The following is a 16,985-nucleotide window of genomic DNA, read 5'->3' on the forward strand; positions in this document are numbered from 1 at the left end:
CATAAAAAATGTCACGTAGGGAGCCTTTCAGAGCATCGCGAAATTGACGACGTAATGCGCAATGATCAACTTTTTCTAATCCGAGGCCCTATCTCAGCCCGGAATGCGAAAACCAATATGACGATTCCCCATGCCAAACTTCGGTATCAGACCGTTATTCCGTAATGACCTTATCCGCCTAACGCCCAGAGGAAAAATCCCACGCGAGATGTAAACCATCGTCTCGTATGTCCGCCTTACTGGCCCTGCTGATTCGAACGGCCGGCCTCGACCATGCGACGAAGCTCGAACTCGCGAGTAAACTCGCGACTGAGGTGGGACAAGTCCTGCATGAGCTTCTTGATGACCTGTACCAAGGCTTCCTTGGCGGTGATCGTGCCGTCTGTCTGGACTCGAATGAACATCTCGGGAACGTTTGGATGCGCGACTGTGACAAAGATTTAGTATGCGTGACGCTGGTTGGAGGGCAATGCGCCTTACTCTTGTAGCCCGCCATGAGGACGTTCTTGTGCATCTTCAGGTGCTCGGACAGGAGGTTGCCAAGAGTGTGGTCCTCCTTCTTGATGACGAAGTCGGACGTGTTGGACATTCCTGGGAGGCGTTTAGCTTGGCCGAATGGCTAGGAAAATGGTTGAAGGGTGTACAAATCGTACCAGAGAAGACATTCTCCTCGATCTTCTTCTCGCCTTCACCGAGCAGGAAGAGCTCGAAACTATGAAAGAGTTAGTTCAATTTCCGGGTTCCGTTTACTCGCAAAGAGACGCGCCGAGGAGGAAGGTTCTCAGATTGGGAAGACATGATGTGGCTCAGATGCGTTGAGAGAGGGTGGTTCTGGAGTCTGGGAGTCTTTGATATGCCTGATAAAGCAGTGATGCGATGGTTTATGTGCGTGGAAAAACAGGAGCAATGTTGAAATGCAGGATAGAGATTTAAAGACGTAGTTCCGTGCCTTGCGAAGGAGCCTCTGGCAGAGCCCGGCAAGGAAACCAGGAGAAGACCATGGCCACCTCCTCGAGGGTGACGGGAAGGGTGACGGGAAGGGAAGCCTGAAGGGAATCATAACAAGGTGAAGCCGTTTCGAGTCCGTCTTCCGACCAGGCAGACATAGACTCCCTCCAAATCTCACACAACAAAAGCGTGAAGATTGTCTCACCGATCAGGCGCGTTCATCTTGGTGATTCGTGATAGTAAAGGGGAGGGTGGAGTCGGTTGTAACGAGACTTTGAGGACAAAGCTGAAGACAATGCGTAGTTGGAGATAACTGAACGCAGAATACCGAAGTGAGACTCTATTATGGTTAGTGGAACGTTCTTTCATGACGAGGAATTGATGACTACCTTTTGGTTGGTAATGTGATTGAATTTGAGAGTTCAGCCGGGGTATGAGAGATGCTGGTGAGTGAGTTGGACGTGGTGAAGCTCAGGCTCCTTCTCAGTAAAGATGGGCTGGAGTCCTAGGTAGTGGGTCCTAGAGATTTAGGCTGCGCCACAGATGTACAAATGTGGCGGTGCATAAGCTATTACGACCTTCCACGTCTTCCTTGATCTTCATTTCACCTCAATAGATTAGATTGAAACTCGCTAAGCCATGAGAAATTTTCGTTTTCTTGGCCTCTATGTCCTCAGATGATTTTCGAAAGGAGTTGAAGGATAAGTTGATTCAAAACCACTGCTACGTATTCACATACAGAACTATAAACGTGGCGATGAGCCTCTTGTTCTTCAGTCTATGTACAAGCCCATGCTCATTGACGACCGGCCGATGCTGTCCAAAACCCTTGAAGAACCCGCTGGAATCCATGCAATGATTACCCAACGCTTTTCAGACAGCACTGAATGACAATTAAAAAATGCAGTCGCATGCGTTTCCCTCAGGCGCTTTGTGCCGATTTACTTCCCCCTGCGGTCGCAGTATGCCGGAGGTTTAGCACCATCGGAGCCACCAGCCCAGCTGTAAACAGTCAAGGTTGTGGTATAAGCCATAGCGACGAAGCCAAAGATGCAGAGTATGATATCAGAAATCTTCCAGAGCCTGTTTCTCGCAACGGCCTTGTAATGAAGCAGGGGCTATTTGAGGGTTAGCAGTCAGATTCTATATTGACAAATTAGGTCATGTGCATGATTGTACTCACCGGGTAGATGTAGACAAGTGGAATGCAAGCAAAATTACCGACGAGGGCAACGAACTTGTCAAGATCATCCGCACCACCCCATGCGATGACGGCGCAAAGAATGACAAAGAAAAAGCGGTAGAGGTTCTTCTGCCACTTGATGTAGGGATTGTACTTTCCGCTCTTGGTGAACAACGCATTCTCGGTAATCTTGATAGCGGGGAAAAGCTGCAGAGGAATTGACAGCATAATGGCGATGGAGTAAAGGAACTGGACACTGTTGACAGCCTTGTTGTCTTGGGGCATGTTGAGGAGCACCACAGTCTCGGTCTTGGACCCGTAGGCGGCGTAGGAGATGGCACCCATGCCGATGAAGATGACCGAGATGATGATCATGACCGCCAACATGACACGAGGGAACTTGCTGGGGTTCTTCATCGACTCCTGAATAGGGATGATGAGGCCAATTCCTTCAAACGTAAAGATTGCCGTGCCTATGAACAAGGTCCAGTCGTTGCGGTTGAACTGGATGATGTCCGCGATACCATTGGTGGCCAAGGTGAGGATGTCGTAGTATAGCAGGTATGCAAGACCAAGTAGAATGAAGGCGTCTGCGATCAGAGCAGTAAAACTCAGCTTCTCGATGTCTCGCAAGAGGGAGAATGGCAGGAAGACAAGCACCTGCAAGAGGATCAACCACTTGACAGCGATGTTGGATTTGCAGTCCGATACCGCTAGAATAACGGCCTGCAGATTTTCTGACGTAAAGACCATGTACGCCGCCACGAACCCGATCTGGCTTATAACAATAGACGATAGGATAGTCGCCCTCATCCACTTGCCATAAAGAATGCCGCCAAGATCACCAAAAGATCCGTCGACCTTGAGACGAGTCGTGACCAATAGAACGAAGCAGTAGTAGCTCAGCGCTGCAACCCCAAGCAAGACAGCGTTGCTGAAGACCATACCACCGTTCAGATAAGCGCGAGGCAAGAAGAGAACTCCCGTACCAACGAACGACTTGAGCAGAAGCAGCGCCGCACTCATGGGACTGTTCTTTCCACTGCCGCCACGCTGCTTGCGTCTCCTTCTGTGGCGCGACGGTGTCAACAGCGCGCTGTCTTCCATAGGCTCTCTGTCGTCATCGCTTTCGTCGTCGCTTTCGTACATGTCCTCGCCTGAGGAGAAGTATTCGCCGGGTCGTAGGGCCTCGTCGTCTTCCTCCAACTCTTCACCTGCGAAGTGACCATATATCGAGAGGAACTCGAGGAAGCTGGACGTCAGCAGCCGAGGCTGGGGAGCTTCGCTAGCCTCGCCGCGCTCACCACCATCTCTGGCCGTGGAGGGGCTTCTTGCCGCTCTACGGAGGTAGTTGCGACGGAAACCTCCGGGAACTTTGATTGTATTGATATCAAGAATATCAGTCTCGGGATCCGGACGCGAAACGCTGAAACTCTTGCTGCGCTGCATCTTGCTACGGGCTTCTGCCTCTTCGGTCCACTTGTAAATGCCTCGAGTCACGTCTCCGCCTTGTAGCTGCAAACTCGAAAACTCGTCCTCGTTCAGTCCGGTGTCGGCGTCGGCGTTCACGGCCTGCTTGCCCTTCACACCATCACGCATGCTAGACTCTTCAGAAGCAGCGTCGGTGGGCTGGACCAAATGCCTCTTGACAATCTCGGGGTCTTCGTAGGCGCCAGCACCGGCGTTTCGCGAACGAGAGTCGAAAGATCCATAGTTGGTCATGGGCGTGCTCGAAAGCTGAGCGCCGGCAGCAGCAGGGGAAAGAGGTCGTGCCGGAGGGGTGGCAGAGCGCACCGGTGGTGTGCCATGCCTCGGTGGAGATGTCCCTAGCGAGTTGGACAAGGCGGCGGCGAGAGCCGAGACACCGGGACCTTGAACGCTTGAAGGAGCAGCTCCGGCAAGAGGAGCGAGACTTGCCGTCTCGCTGGCATCGCCTAGCCTACTTGAGCTCCCGACGAAGCGGCCGGCCTGGGGAGTGCCATATTGCTGCGAGGGTACGGGCGATGCCAGGCGAGCGGTGGCGTCTGCTCGAGGTAGAGAGCCGAATTGTCGGGACGGGGAGTCGGCCCTGGGAATGCTGAGGGGATCTCTCGAAGGAGATGCCATGATGGTGCCTAATGAAACCGGTCGCGGACTATCGAATGCCGGTATTCGGTATATCGAGGAGCCTCCAACCACAGCGTTGCAGATTCCGAACTGGATCAACAACAGACAACAAAGTTAGCGAGGTGTCATGGGCGGGAGAAGATGAGATGGGACGGAACCGGGAAGAGAAGGAGAGCTAGATGATGGAGAAGACGTAGGTTCGATTCAAGTACGGGGAGAGTTTACCTGGACTCAGTTGTAAGACAGCTGACGAGATCAATTGCAGCGCACGGCTTGGGGGGATGTGCGTTCGAAGCTGTTGCTACTGGGAACCCGTGATAAGGACGCCGCTTCCAAGCGGGTCGGGTGACCTAATCTGGCAGGTCTGGAGAGTCTGTGGCTCACACAGATAGCGTCGGGTAGGTAGCGCTACCTGGCGGCAGCCTGCCCTGCCCTGTAGGCTCATACGCTGTAGCAGGCCCTGGGTGGTGTCGGGAGCTGTGGCTGCGCTGCCGAAACCCGTCGGGCTATGACAACCGACAGCCTAAGGTAGCACCCAGGAGCTCTCTCGGGTTCCTCGCTCCACCCTCCGGGCATGCTGACCATGCTTGGTACTGAACCTGCAAGGCAATGTTGTGCCTGTGTTAGCCGCTCTGCGCTGCCCCAGCCTCCAGGTGAGGTCTTGTCTCAGTCTCTCAGACATGGGTTACGAGGTCTCCTAGGTTTTCAGTGCTTGGTAACGGTACTCTTGAATAATCACGTCGCTGTGCTACTCCATGTCACAGCTGGTAAGCTCCAGCCACCAACGATGAGATGCGAATGCATCATCTACTTATCTACATGGCTGCAGCGCTGTCTCGAGTTCCCTAGGTACAACAACAATACATAGTCTACTTGGGTGATTCCGATCATTTTTTCTCGTCTTATTCCATTCCCTCTGTTTCTGCTCTCATCTCTGACTTTTTCCTTATGTAATATCTTGAACACTTTGACCGGGAACCGCAGATTCGACTGTACCTACTACCTACGCCAGGACCTCTGCTTCTGGCCATCGGACTGGCTGGTATTGACCGTCAATCGCATGTCTGATTCAGCACAGCAAAACAGCACGGCGAAAATCTCTGGGATATGTGTCTTTCCTTCCAATGATCGGCCATCCTCCGGTCACTTCGAGACTTCCCAAACGCCTCATAATGGATACGACCTACAGTTTTTACTAGAAATGAGCCGAGTATTTCGTCTTGCTGCCAGCGCACACTACCAAAAAAACCAAGGTTCCCATCGCATCTTACCAGCTTAGGTAAGGCACAGCTCGACCGCCACAATAAGCGAACAGGTGTCATTGGCTGCATGCACATCCCGCCTCACTTGTTCCTCTTGCTCTGACGGTGGCACGGTGAAATGGGAGAGAGAGTGGGGGGCTAGCGCGCTCATTAATCCTGGCGCGGGCTGCGTATGAACGTGTTTTGGAGCCCCGCGGCGGGTGCTTTTCGGCAGCTCTCCACCTCTTACCTCCCTTGGCCAGAATTGTCAGGTAGGTGAACAGCACCTCACCTCAAGACTCGAATGAGCCCGCGCATGTAGCGGTACCTGGTGTCTGTCTGGGTGTGGTGCATCGCTGATTTCGCATCCCGTGCGCCTGCACTCTTCGCCCTCAGGTTCACTTCACCAACCCTTCACCTCCGGCATTGAAACCCCATCATCGAGTCATGAAGCAGAGATACTCGACACTCCCACACTGACAATCCCATGCTGCTGGCTGATAAGCGGCAAAGCCACACTGGTGACTAGGTACTCGTTCGAATTTCGCGGTACCAGCGGCCAATCCGGCCCATCCCATTGGAATCTCCGGCTTACCGCTGTCATGCGCCTGAGTCAACCGACTGGTCTCTTGTTTTCTATTTTGGAGGTCGAACCCTGCCACGCCAGCATCAGATGGAATGTCGAGCCAGATGGCTGGCAGATGCCAGGCATTTGACACTTGACGCTATTCTTGTTGGCCTGTGATGCCATGCCCATCGCCCTACCACGCCTGTCTCTATCTATCTGTGGCATGGAAGCTCTCTCGAGGCTCGTGGGGGATCGGGCAAAGCGGGCGACGTACCCCCAACCGACAACGTCCAGAAGCTACCTAATCACAGGTACCTTACACTACGGGATATCATAGGGGATTCCAAAGAAATCGCATCTCGATTCTGCAGGATACCCTACTAGTTACTACCCCTCCTCACAGATCCTTGGACACGAGAAAACGGCTCTGCACAACCCACAGTGCCACCACAGTGACCGCTTGTCACGCATTGGCGACTGACCTGTCCGATCTGTCCTTCGCTGCTGGATGACGTCGTTTCGTCCTCCTGCTTCGGCCTCTTGTGCTGCATCTCACTGCATTTCCCAGACTTTGGTGCTTGTTTGTGTGAGTGGACCACCAACAAACACGGCGCGACCGGCTGGAGCATATCGCAGCTTTCCAATCGGCACGCGGGGTATTGGAGAGGCTTGCATTGGATCGCCCCAGATATCCCTGGCTCGCAGAACGGTGAACCCTGAAAACGAGACGACGAGAAAGACGCGAGACATGCGCCGGGCCAGTTGGGTGCCTGTGCGGCCCGCCGTCCCAACCAGGCCATTCTCTTACTGGTCGCCGTGATCACCGCCGCCGCGCCGCAAGCCATCGTTCAACTACACTTGGACGCACTGGGGGGTTGATTAGCCAGCCCAGTCCAACATTACACACTGGTGCGATTAAGGGCGGGGACTCAAACGTATATACCTATGCGCTGCGCTCCCACACCGTTAAGTTGTTCTTGACCGAACGAGCAACCATCCCATCTCCGTCACTGAAGTTCGTCAAATCTTTGTCGTGTCGGCTCTTCACTGTGGTTCGGCACCGAGGAAAACGATCGTGGAGGTGGCGCATTCCCCTGTCCCCTTATCCGGGAAGAGATCCGGTTCGACCTGTTGACTGCGACCGGACCCCCTTTTCCGACCTTCACTATGGGCGGCGACGACAGACGACCGAGTCTCTCCAGCATGGAGCAGACCAGTACCAAGGCCAAGTTGGGTGCAGTTTCGGGGGTCTATATCCCCGTCTGTCTCAATATCTTCAGCATTCTCATGTTTCTCCGTTTCGGCTGGATTCTTGGTCAAGTTGGGCTTTTGGGCATGCTTGGTTCGTCAGCTACTAACACAGACGCGCTCACTCCGTCTAAGCCTACACTAACGAAAAATCCGCAGGACTACTCGTTACGGCTTATCTTGTAGACTTCTTGACAACGCTCTCTCTGTCTGCTATAGCTTCAAATGGCGAAGTCAAGGGCGGAGGCGCCTACTACGTAATCTCGCGGTCTCTTGGCCCTGAGTTTGGCGGTTCCATCGGGATGCTCTTCTACCTCGCTCAGGTCCTCAATACCGCTCTCAATGTTGTTGGTCTCATTGACTGCATAAAGCTGAACGTCGGGGGGTCTTTTCCCCAAGGCTACTGGACTGTCTACATGCTCCAAACCTTGGCTTTGCTGCTCTGTGCTGGATTGTGCTTGGCCGGGAGCGGCATATTTGCCAAGGCTAGCAATGCGCTGCTTGTCATATTGAGTCTCGCCATTATAAGCATTCCGATATCTTCCGCGTTTAAGTCTCCCTTTCGAGATGATGGACTTGGTGTACGATTCACCGGCTTTAGTATCGAGACGTTGGTGGACAACTTTGCTCCCCATACAAAAAGCGAGTCTTTCAAAGGATTTGAAACTTTTCGAGAGGTCTTTGCCATCCTGTTCCCAGCCACGTCAGGAATCTTCGCAGGGGCTTCAATGTCTGGAGATCTGGTAAATCCTAGCAAAGACATCCCGAAGGGAACTCTCTGGGCGATGATGACCACCTTCATTGCGTACCTGGTTGTAGTCTTCTCCATGGCTTCCACCACAACGCATGCTTCATTTCTCAACAACACAAACATTATATCGGTCACGAGCTTGTCCCCACCTTTGATCCTTGCAGGAGAGTGTGCCGTCACCTTCTTCTCCGCCGTGATGGGACTCATTGGTGCTGCCAAGCTCATGCAAGCCCTGGCCAGAGACAAGTTGCTGCCCGGTCTGCTGCCATTTTCGAAAGGAACGAAGAGGGCTGATGAACCAATTCAAGCCATTATCCTCACATATGTGCTTGCCCAGATCGCCATGTTCGCCAATTTGAATCAGATTGCGACTTTAATCTCCATGGGCTATCAGGTGAGCACCCGCTTACTCGTTCTAGACGAAGCTGTTTGGGACTAACAGAGAGCAGATGACCTTCTTCGTCATGAACCTGGCATGTTTCCTACTCAAGATAGGATCAGCTCCCAACTTTCGGCCTGCATTCAAGTTCTTCAGTTGGGAGACAGCTTTTGCTGGCAGCATCATGTCTGCAGCGGCCATGTTCTTCATCGACCAGACTTATGCGGCTACTGCAGTCTGCTTGCTCATCTTTCTCTTTTCCCTGATTCACTATCTCAGCCCACCAAAGCGATGGGGCGACGTCTCGCAAAATCTCATCTACCACCAAGTGAGAAAGTACTTGCTGCGATTGCGGCCGGAGCATATCAAGTTTTGGAGGCCCCAAATCATTCTGCTCATCAACAATCCTAGGAGCCAAACTCGACTGATTCAATTCTGCAACTCCGTAAAGAAAGGCGGTCTCTATATTCTCGGCCACGTCATTGTGACGGACGATTTCACTAGCGGCGTTCACGAAGCCAGACTTCAACAGGCAGCATGGACAAAGTACATCTCGGAGTTCTCCCGTATCAAGGCCTTCGTGCAGCTTACAATGTCCCCAACCATCACCTGGGGTATCCGAAACTTGATTCTATCGGCTGGGCTAGGGGGCATGCGGCCAAATATTGCTGTCATAGGATTCTACAACATGGACGAGCTACGAGATTCTCGACCTTCTTTCCAGGTTCCGAAAGCACCGAGCTCGTCGAACATGAACGCCCGCCCTCAGGCCAAAGCCAAAGAGAGGCCTTCACGCAGGAGACGAGGCGACACATCAGCGCGTCTGATGGAAGGCATGCTGCCTACGGATGTGATGAAGACAGAGGGCATGATGAGTGTGACCAATTACATGACTATGTTGGAAGATCTCGCTCTGAGGTACAAACTGAATGTCGCAATTGGCAAAGGCTTTGAAAATCTGGAAACGCCGCGCAAGGACAAAGCCAACGTCAAGAAACATCTCGATCTCTGGCCGATACAAATGTCGGCAGAAGTTCTGTCAGATGGGAAAAGTGTCTTGACAACCAACTTCGACACATGTGAGCAGGATTGTTGTTTCAATACGAATTTCGCTGATACATTTGCAGATACCTTGATTCTCCAACTAGGCTATATCCTCTACAGCGTTCCGACATGGCACAAAGTATACAATATTCGCGTCATGGTGTTTGTGGAGTACGAAAGTGAAGTGGAAGAAGAAAGGGCGCGAGTCAAGGCCTTGCTAGATAAGCTGAGGATCGAGGCCGAGGTCATCGTGTTTTGGCTGGCTTCCGGACACCTCAATACGTATGAGCTGATCATCAACGGCCAAAGTAACGACCTCGAGTCTCAGATTATGGTCCACGATATACTAAAGGATGAAGAGTGGTGGGACGACCTGCAGAGGTTCCGAGGCCGTGAGCCAAATCTGAACTCAACCGAAGAGCTTACGTCTTTCGCGAATATCATCGAGTCAACCGCAGGGCGGCCTGGCGTGTTCAACCCGCATGTATCACTGGACGATATTGAAAGTGGACGGCGACCAAGTCTGGTGCACTTTGGGGAACTGCCCAGGAAGCCGACGGTTTCGAGGTTGTCCCGCCTTGGCGTCAGTGTTGGAATTCATACGTCTCACTTGGGAGATGAGGTTTTTGAAGACGCCTCTGGCTCCGACGGTGAGATGAGTGATCAAGAACAACAACCATCTTGCCTTGATTCCGATTCTGAATTTGAACCTGGCAGCAGTGACTACAGCGAGGACGAGATGCCAGAGGTCGACGCTCCCAGGCGGCCGTTGTTACTTGGGCGAGGACGAGGGCGAAGCCAGAGCGACGACCTACTCACGAGTCCATCGAAACAAAAAAGGAGCAAATCGAATAAGAGCGCTGCACCGGCAGCATCATACGGCACGATGGTGTCACAAGCTCGTTCTGAAGGTCAGGCGGGCCCAAGCCACGTGGGAAGGGTCGAAAACGTGTCAGCGCCTCCAACTCCGCTGGAACGACCTGTGCTTGATCGAAACATATCTGCTCGTTCCATGGGCGGGTTTCGGTCGGCGGGTATCAACACTTACGATGCGACCTCGGGAAGTGTATCAGGGAAAGCAACCCCAGCAACGAGACCAACGCTCTCTCGACAATCATCAGCAGTGAGGTTCTCAAGTCGTCCAATGCCGGAGACCAGAACCGATGTGGAGGGTGCGTCTGGTCCGACAATCATGTTTGCAGACACCACCGAGGAAGAGACGCCGCGGGCGGAACAACCCGCATTCTCAAGACAGTCCTCTGCAGGACGGTTCTCCAGTCGGCCTGTGCCCGAGATGACGGTGACGGCGGCTGAAGAGTTCGAGCCGAATAGTACGTTTGCGGAACTCTCGTGCAGATCACGCAAAGCTTCGGTCGCGTCTACTGCAGATCTAGGCGACGTCCACATGAACATGGCGGAACTTGTGGGACGCTACAGATTAGACTCGAGACCCGACGCAGACGGGCCCGGCTCGCCCTACTCGACGCAAGGCATCTCGCTCTCGTTCAACGATTTGCCATCGCGAGCGCAGCATGTCATCCTCAATGAGCTGATGCGGCAAAACAGCAAAGATACAGCCGTCATGTTCACCACGTTGCCCGTGCCCACGGAGGGGACTTGCCAGGATGAGCTGGCGAGCGTGCAGTATCTATCGGACGTTGAAGTCCTCTGCCACGAGCTCCCTCCCGTCATGTTGGTCCTGAGTAATAACATGACTGTCACGGTTGGGCTATAGTCTGAACTCGTGGTGGGGCAATGTCTCAAATCCTGCGAGGGAGAACATCCATGATAAGGTCAAACCACGCGGGGGTTAATTCATACTTTGGCGTTTATTTTTTTTCCAGCGTGTCGGCGGCTTATGTCGGGGATCATCACCCGGAACAAAGGAATGTGGTGGTAAACTCTTTTGGGGCCGGCCACATTCCTCAGTGTCTTTGGCCGAAATGAGAAGCTATTCAACTAAGCATTCTTTGTCTGCCAGCGACCGGACCACCATGATGGGCTTTCGCCTGCAGCCTTTACAAAGAGTTTCCCTCGACGGTGCATAAGCAGCTTGAACTCTCGCCATCCAGGTTTTTCTTCCCCTACCTCGGATGTCTGTCAAGAGGAGTGGTTTTCATGGAAGCCTCTTTTGAAGCCATGGACATTAAACACCCAACCCCGCCGGCATTGCCTTCCTCATGGACAATCCCTCAAACAGTCAACATGAATGATCATGGAAGGAAATCGACTTGGACCACGCAATTGTCGCCGTACCTGAAAGGCCTCAAGATAAAGAACCTCATGACGTCTCCTAAATCACCAAAGTCACCCAAATCCCCAAAGTCGCCAAGGTTTCCACTTTCACCCAAATCGCCGAGATTCCCTCTATCACCCAAATCACCCAGAACGCTACCGCCAAAGCTTCTCGACGAGGACTCGTCATTTCGAATTATACATACGCCTGACAGGCCGGAACGACCGATATCAAAACGGGCCATCCCGAATGACGAACAGTGCATGGCATTCCTTATGTCTTTGCAGAGACAAGAAGAACACAAGAGGGGAGGCGTCAAGACGGGCCTCAAGATGTGGCCGTACCCGGACGAGCAGGAGGCCGAGGACCGTAGGTATCTGCGGAGCGTGAGGGTCGAAAGTGTGCACTTGGAGGAAGCTCGTCTCGCGAGAACAAATTCCTCCGGCCCGGCCAAGGTTGTGGAAGTGGGCAGAAGCTCGACCAAGTCGACGATGGCATCACGGCGATCATACCACACCAGCACACCCAGTGTTAGTGACGCAGGGGACGTCGAAGAAAAGCCCCGATGCGGTCTTACAGTGGCCGTCGGTGTTGCCCCCCTCTCTCCACCGCCGACTGTGCCCCGCAGTCAATCAAGGCTAAGCTTTCACACGCCAAAAGCCAATACATCTCGCTGGTCCGATGACAGCATCGAGTCCCTCTTCTCGTCGAGAGACATGGACTCGCCATGCCCTCAGCGAGTTACTGTCCGCTCATCCTCCGAGGCGCTGTCACCCACTGTCGTCGGGGACGAGTCTGTTGGCTCATACTCGCCTCCCCTTCTGACGCCAGTGAAAGATCGGCCTGCTACACCGTTCACGGACCCTCGTCTACGGGCGACATCCGAACCGATGACGCCTCCGCCTTCAGATCACATTGTTCACCAGATGAACATAAGCCCTGAGCCGGTGCCGCGGAAGTACTCATGGCGCTCTTCCAAAGATACGATCCTCAATACAGGGGCCCCGATATCAAGATTCCAGTCGTGGCTACCAGAAGCGCGGCCGGAAGAGGATTCCGAGGGGGGACAGCAGCAACAACAGCAACCTGAGCCGGAGGTCTACGGCGAGTGGGCGGATTACTACTTTGAGGATGGGAATTTCTGGGATGACTATTCGGACGGCGATGAGGAAGGAGATGAGACTAAGGTAGAGGAAGAGGAGGATATCGACGCCATCGAGAAGGAGGAGCAAGAAGTCGGCGACGAAGAAGAAGAAAAGGAGGAAGGGAACGAGGGTCAAAAAGACCGGCTTCGGGTCGACGATGAGGAGGTTTATCCGCGCTACGAGAGTTTTATCAAGGATTACAAGAACAACGTCATGAATATCACGGTTACGGAGGTGTAAAGGTTTTTCTTCGACGTTACTTATTTCGCCCATTCGGATTTGGGGAGTTTTACGGATGGGATGATATCTCAATCACCTTTCAGGGGTTTGAGACATTGTAACAGTATTGTACGAATTTGAGATTTAGTCGCGATTACCCACTCGTTATTTCGGAACAAAAAGAAAGCCTTTATGATTTATTACCTTTTGGGTCGCCCTGATGCTTCAATATTATCGATGTCTCTGCAATGTTCGTGTCACATGACATCACTCAACTCCCTTGGGCTAACAACTTAGATGAAAACTGACCGAACCGCGCTAATAGGCTAAGTACAGGAGCTCCATACATCGCGACGGAGACTGAGAGTCGAAATACCGCACCTAACAAGAGCACCTTGGGATGCCTCCATCCCTTGACTTTGGGTACTACGAGGCGATGTCTCTAGCCCCTAAGCGATACCAACATCCTTCCAACTCGCTCGGTCGAGGAAACCCCCCATTTTCGAATCCCCATTATGACGGAACCGAATAGAGTGACACGATTGATTCCATCGTCGTATTCTTGGACATTCCCCTCCCCCCCCCCCCTAAAACAAGAAAAGATCGATGTTTTCACTTCTAATATTCGACCTGGGGGAGAACAGGCTTATCGGGATCAACCCAGTCCGTAGGGCCCTCGATACCGGGCCTGCAGGCATGGTGAGCCCTTTCCCACCACTGCTGGGTCCAGATGCACGGGCCCGGCGGAAGGCCGCCCCTGCGGGCAGCGTCGTTGCAATACCTCCAGCGGACGAGGGCCTCTCTGCACAGTTTCCGCTCCGGTTGGTTGCAGCACCTTCTGCGGTACCAGGTGTAATAGGAGCGGTTTGCGTCGGCGTGGTCGACGAGGAAGAGAAGGGCTGCGAGGAGGAGGACGAAGTGGTGGAGTCTTATGTGCATTTTGTCGGAGGGGTTTGGTTGTGAGTTGGGTTTTTGCTTATTTCGTTTTTTCTGAGAGTTGAGTGATTTTTGTTTGGAGCTGAGGTATGGTGTGATTTGATCCGGCGATGTGTGGTTTGGTGACTTGATAGCAAGAGTTTGATGAGAAGTTATTGGATTGAAGGAGGAAAATAGGATGGATTGTAGAAAACTAGGTGCTTTCCTGAAGTATGCCGACAGGAAGAGTCTTCAGAGGAAGTGGAAGCTGTGTCTAGTTTGGAGACCAAGATAGCCATTAGTGAACCCTGAGGATATGATTCTACAACCTTGACGGAACCGATGGGGAGTGTGAGGCAATCTAGTAATCCCGTGCGGCTGCAGAATCTAGAACCATCATGGTTGAGAGTCGTGTTAATTCAAGTCAGGCACGGGAGACAGTCGGGTTCTGTTCATTCCGCCCGCCGACAAGAGTGAAATAAGACACTGGTTACCCGTACATACTAAATACACCTGGAAGCTTGGAACTCTTAACATATTTCATCAGAAAGACCATTGCTTCTTCCACTATCCAGGCCTCCAATGCACCGACGATGGCTTCAATAAGCTCGATCTCCCGCGGTGTATGCGGCTCGGTGTGGCCCAAGCTCCAAGCTCCCAAGCTCCCCCAAAACTTTCACCTCATACCTGGTTTACCCTTTCGTCTTCCTCACACAAACTTCATCTCATCCACGAACTTCCTCACGCCATCTAGTCATCCTTTCCCCTCATGACGCGCAATGCAGTGAGTCAGCGGCCGGAGAGAAGAAACACACAGAAAGTAAGCGTGCGCGCACCGCGGTAGATGCCTCGCCTACCGCCCTGCCTCTTCCGCCGCGCCCACGCCATCTCACCCCATGCCGCCGTCCTCCTGCCGGCGTGCCGCGATGTACCCTCCGCGGTGACCGAGCTTCGCTGGATCAGGTCGCACGTCGCAAGCAGCGGTAGGCAGCCGTCATCAAGAGCGCTTCTGCCCAGCCAAGATGAGCAAGAAGCCCGCGTCGCACGCCTCTGCGCAAAACGCGGCCGCGGCGTGCCCCTGCAGTACGTCCTCGGCTCCCAGCCCTTCGGAGCACTCGACATCAAGTGCCGGCCCGGCGTGCTCGCCCCGCGCGCCGAGACGGAGGCGTACGCGATCCATCTGGCCGACATGATCACGCTTGGCCAGCTGCCTGGTTTCGAGAACAGAGAGCTGCGGGTCGTGGACTTTTGTACGGGCACTGGGTGTATCGCGCTCGCGCTGTACGAGCGTCTTACACGATGGGCCAAGAAGCTTAGCGTCGCGGGCGTTGATGTCTCGCCCATCGCTGTCAATCTCTCGCGAGAAAATTTGCGGCGCAACATGGCTACAAATTCACTAATACCGCCGTCTCCCGACAAGGAGGTGACTTTCCGAAAAGCAGACGTCTTCCAGGAGGCTGATATGCAGTCGCTTCAACGATGCGATGTACTGATATCAAACCCGCCGTACATATCACGCAAGATTTGGACCTATGGTCAGGGCCAGATGGGCTACTCTGTGCGAAAGTACGAGCCGAAGCTCGCGCTCGTGCCGGGGGAGATGGTGCCTACGTATGAGGGGTGTGATCATGCCGACGTCTTTTACGCCAGATTGCTCGACATTGGAAGTCGGCTACGGACGCGAGTCTTACTATTCGAGGTGGGAGATGAGGAACAGGCTCTTAGGGTTGTCAAGCTCGTCAGACGCAATGACTTTACGAGGCATGCTTTGTGCGAGCTCTGGAGGGACTGGCCAGACTTATCGCCCGAAGAAGATGAAGTGAGTTCATTCCATGTCGATAGGGAGATGATTACTGTCAAGGGCAGCGGGAATGTTCGATCAGTCCTGATTCGTCTATGAGACTGAGTTTCAAAAAGCTTGGATATATACGCATTTAAAATACCATCCCACATCAGAATATGTCAGGCGCTTGCAATATTGCAAGAGAACAAATAATACGGCACAGAGTAGTCAAAATCACCATTTTCGACTTCATAAGGATGATGTGTGGCAAAAGCAAAAGATTACTGCCCAGAGGCGGATTCGAACCGCCGTCAACACGGATCGCTGTATAGAAGAACCACAACGTATCATCCTAACCAACTAGACGATCTGGGCCAGTGGTTATTGATGGAAGCTTAAGTCTGGTGACGATCTAAGGATCGTTTCGCGATTGAGGGTGGGGTTTCTGCCGGTTTAGCGCCTGAGACCCCCTAATCTTTAGCAGTCGCTCAGCGGGCCCAACGTCTGTAACCGCTGGACCTCTCCTCAGGGCGCTTCTACATGCGTGCCTCAGCTGGCTCACTCCCGTCTTTGCGGTTCACAACTGACAGCTTTATTGAAGGAGACGAGGCACCTGAACCTGTGTCATGAAACAAGGGAAGCAACGGCGATGAAGTTATTTCCCGCGAGGAATCGGAGGTGTTTCCAGTCTGATTACACAGAGACATCGTGTCTCTGCTGCCCACGGTTCAGCTGGACCCTGTGCGCCTCAAGTGATTGGGATCAGACAAGCGGGGTCCAGATGGCGTAAAGAAACGTTCCAGCCATGAGCTTGATCATCAACGGTCGGTTGCGCGTGTGCAGCCGTCGGCGCCCTTCGCACCCAACGATCCGGGTTGTTCCTGAGATTTCGAATTGCGCGTGAAAGCTAGAGAATCAAATGAAAGGGGTCTTCCCTTGCAAGCCACACCAAGAGACTGCGCCATGCCGTGGTTCTTTGGAATGAGGCCGGAGCGGCAGCGGGAAAGGGTCCAGATGTGATGAGTGGAATGCTAGAAACGTAGATCAGCTCCTGTCCTGATTGACGGCGTCTGAGGTTCCTTGCGACTTGGATTGATAGTAAAAAGTGAAGGCGTGGGAGAACTGCAGCCTGGAAAATGAACCTCTTCCAGGATGATCGGATTGATCTCGATATCCAGCTTCACATGATTGCTGTAGCAACGTGAGTTTCTCGTGACAA

At 53.1% G+C, this 16,985-nt stretch overlaps 6 protein-coding genes across 6 annotated transcripts; 3 read left to right on the plus strand and 3 right to left on the minus strand.

Moving 5' to 3' along the window:
• Positions 1–236: 236 nt before the first annotated feature.
• On the minus strand, positions 237–4,237 carry CCOS01_00839 (transmembrane amino acid transporter; the record flags this gene model as incomplete). The annotated part of the gene is made up of 5 exons (XM_060449035.1): positions 237–427; positions 481–591; positions 654–712; positions 1,894–2,066; positions 2,132–4,237. 5 exons carry the CDS (start codon positions 4,235–4,237, stop codon positions 237–239), a joined length of 2,640 nt encoding a protein of 879 aa, XP_060320473.1.
• Positions 4,238–5,512: 1,275 nt separating this feature from the next.
• On the minus strand, positions 5,513–5,650 carry CCOS01_00840 (uncharacterized protein; the record flags this gene model as incomplete). Its single annotated transcript, XM_060449036.1, has 1 exon — positions 5,513–5,650. One exon carries the CDS (start codon positions 5,648–5,650, stop codon positions 5,513–5,515), a length of 138 nt encoding a protein of 45 aa, XP_060320474.1.
• Positions 5,651–7,213: 1,563 nt separating this feature from the next.
• On the plus strand, positions 7,214–11,203 carry CCOS01_00841 (amino acid permease; the record flags this gene model as incomplete). Its single annotated transcript, XM_060449037.1, has 4 exons — positions 7,214–7,388; positions 7,454–8,439; positions 8,495–9,503; positions 9,552–11,203. 4 exons carry the CDS (start codon positions 7,214–7,216, stop codon positions 11,201–11,203), a joined length of 3,822 nt encoding a protein of 1,273 aa, XP_060320475.1.
• Positions 11,204–11,673: 470 nt separating this feature from the next.
• CCOS01_00842 (uncharacterized protein) lies at positions 11,674–13,089 on the plus strand (the record flags this gene model as incomplete). Its single annotated transcript, XM_060449038.1, has 1 exon — positions 11,674–13,089. The coding sequence occupies one exon, from the start codon at positions 11,674–11,676 to the stop codon at positions 13,087–13,089; it is 1,416 nt and encodes a 471-aa protein (XP_060320476.1).
• A 597-nt stretch (positions 13,090–13,686) lies between these two features.
• CCOS01_00843 (uncharacterized protein) lies at positions 13,687–14,007 on the minus strand (the record flags this gene model as incomplete). Its single annotated transcript, XM_060449039.1, has 1 exon — positions 13,687–14,007. One exon carries the CDS (start codon positions 14,005–14,007, stop codon positions 13,687–13,689), a length of 321 nt encoding a protein of 106 aa, XP_060320477.1.
• Positions 14,008–14,752: 745 nt separating this feature from the next.
• Positions 14,753–15,883, plus strand: CCOS01_00844 (HemK family methyltransferase; the record flags this gene model as incomplete). Its single annotated transcript, XM_060449040.1, has 2 exons — positions 14,753–14,767; positions 14,828–15,883. The coding sequence occupies 2 exons, from the start codon at positions 14,753–14,755 to the stop codon at positions 15,881–15,883; spliced, it is 1,071 nt and encodes a 356-aa protein (XP_060320478.1).
• Between the last annotated feature and the right edge of the window lie 1,102 nt (positions 15,884–16,985).

The sequence above is a fragment of the Colletotrichum costaricense genome, assembly GCF_030867565.1.
Source record: "Colletotrichum costaricense strain IMI 309622 chromosome Unknown Scaffold_1.1, whole genome shotgun sequence".
Lineage (NCBI taxonomy): Eukaryota > Fungi > Ascomycota > Sordariomycetes > Glomerellales > Glomerellaceae > Colletotrichum > Colletotrichum costaricense.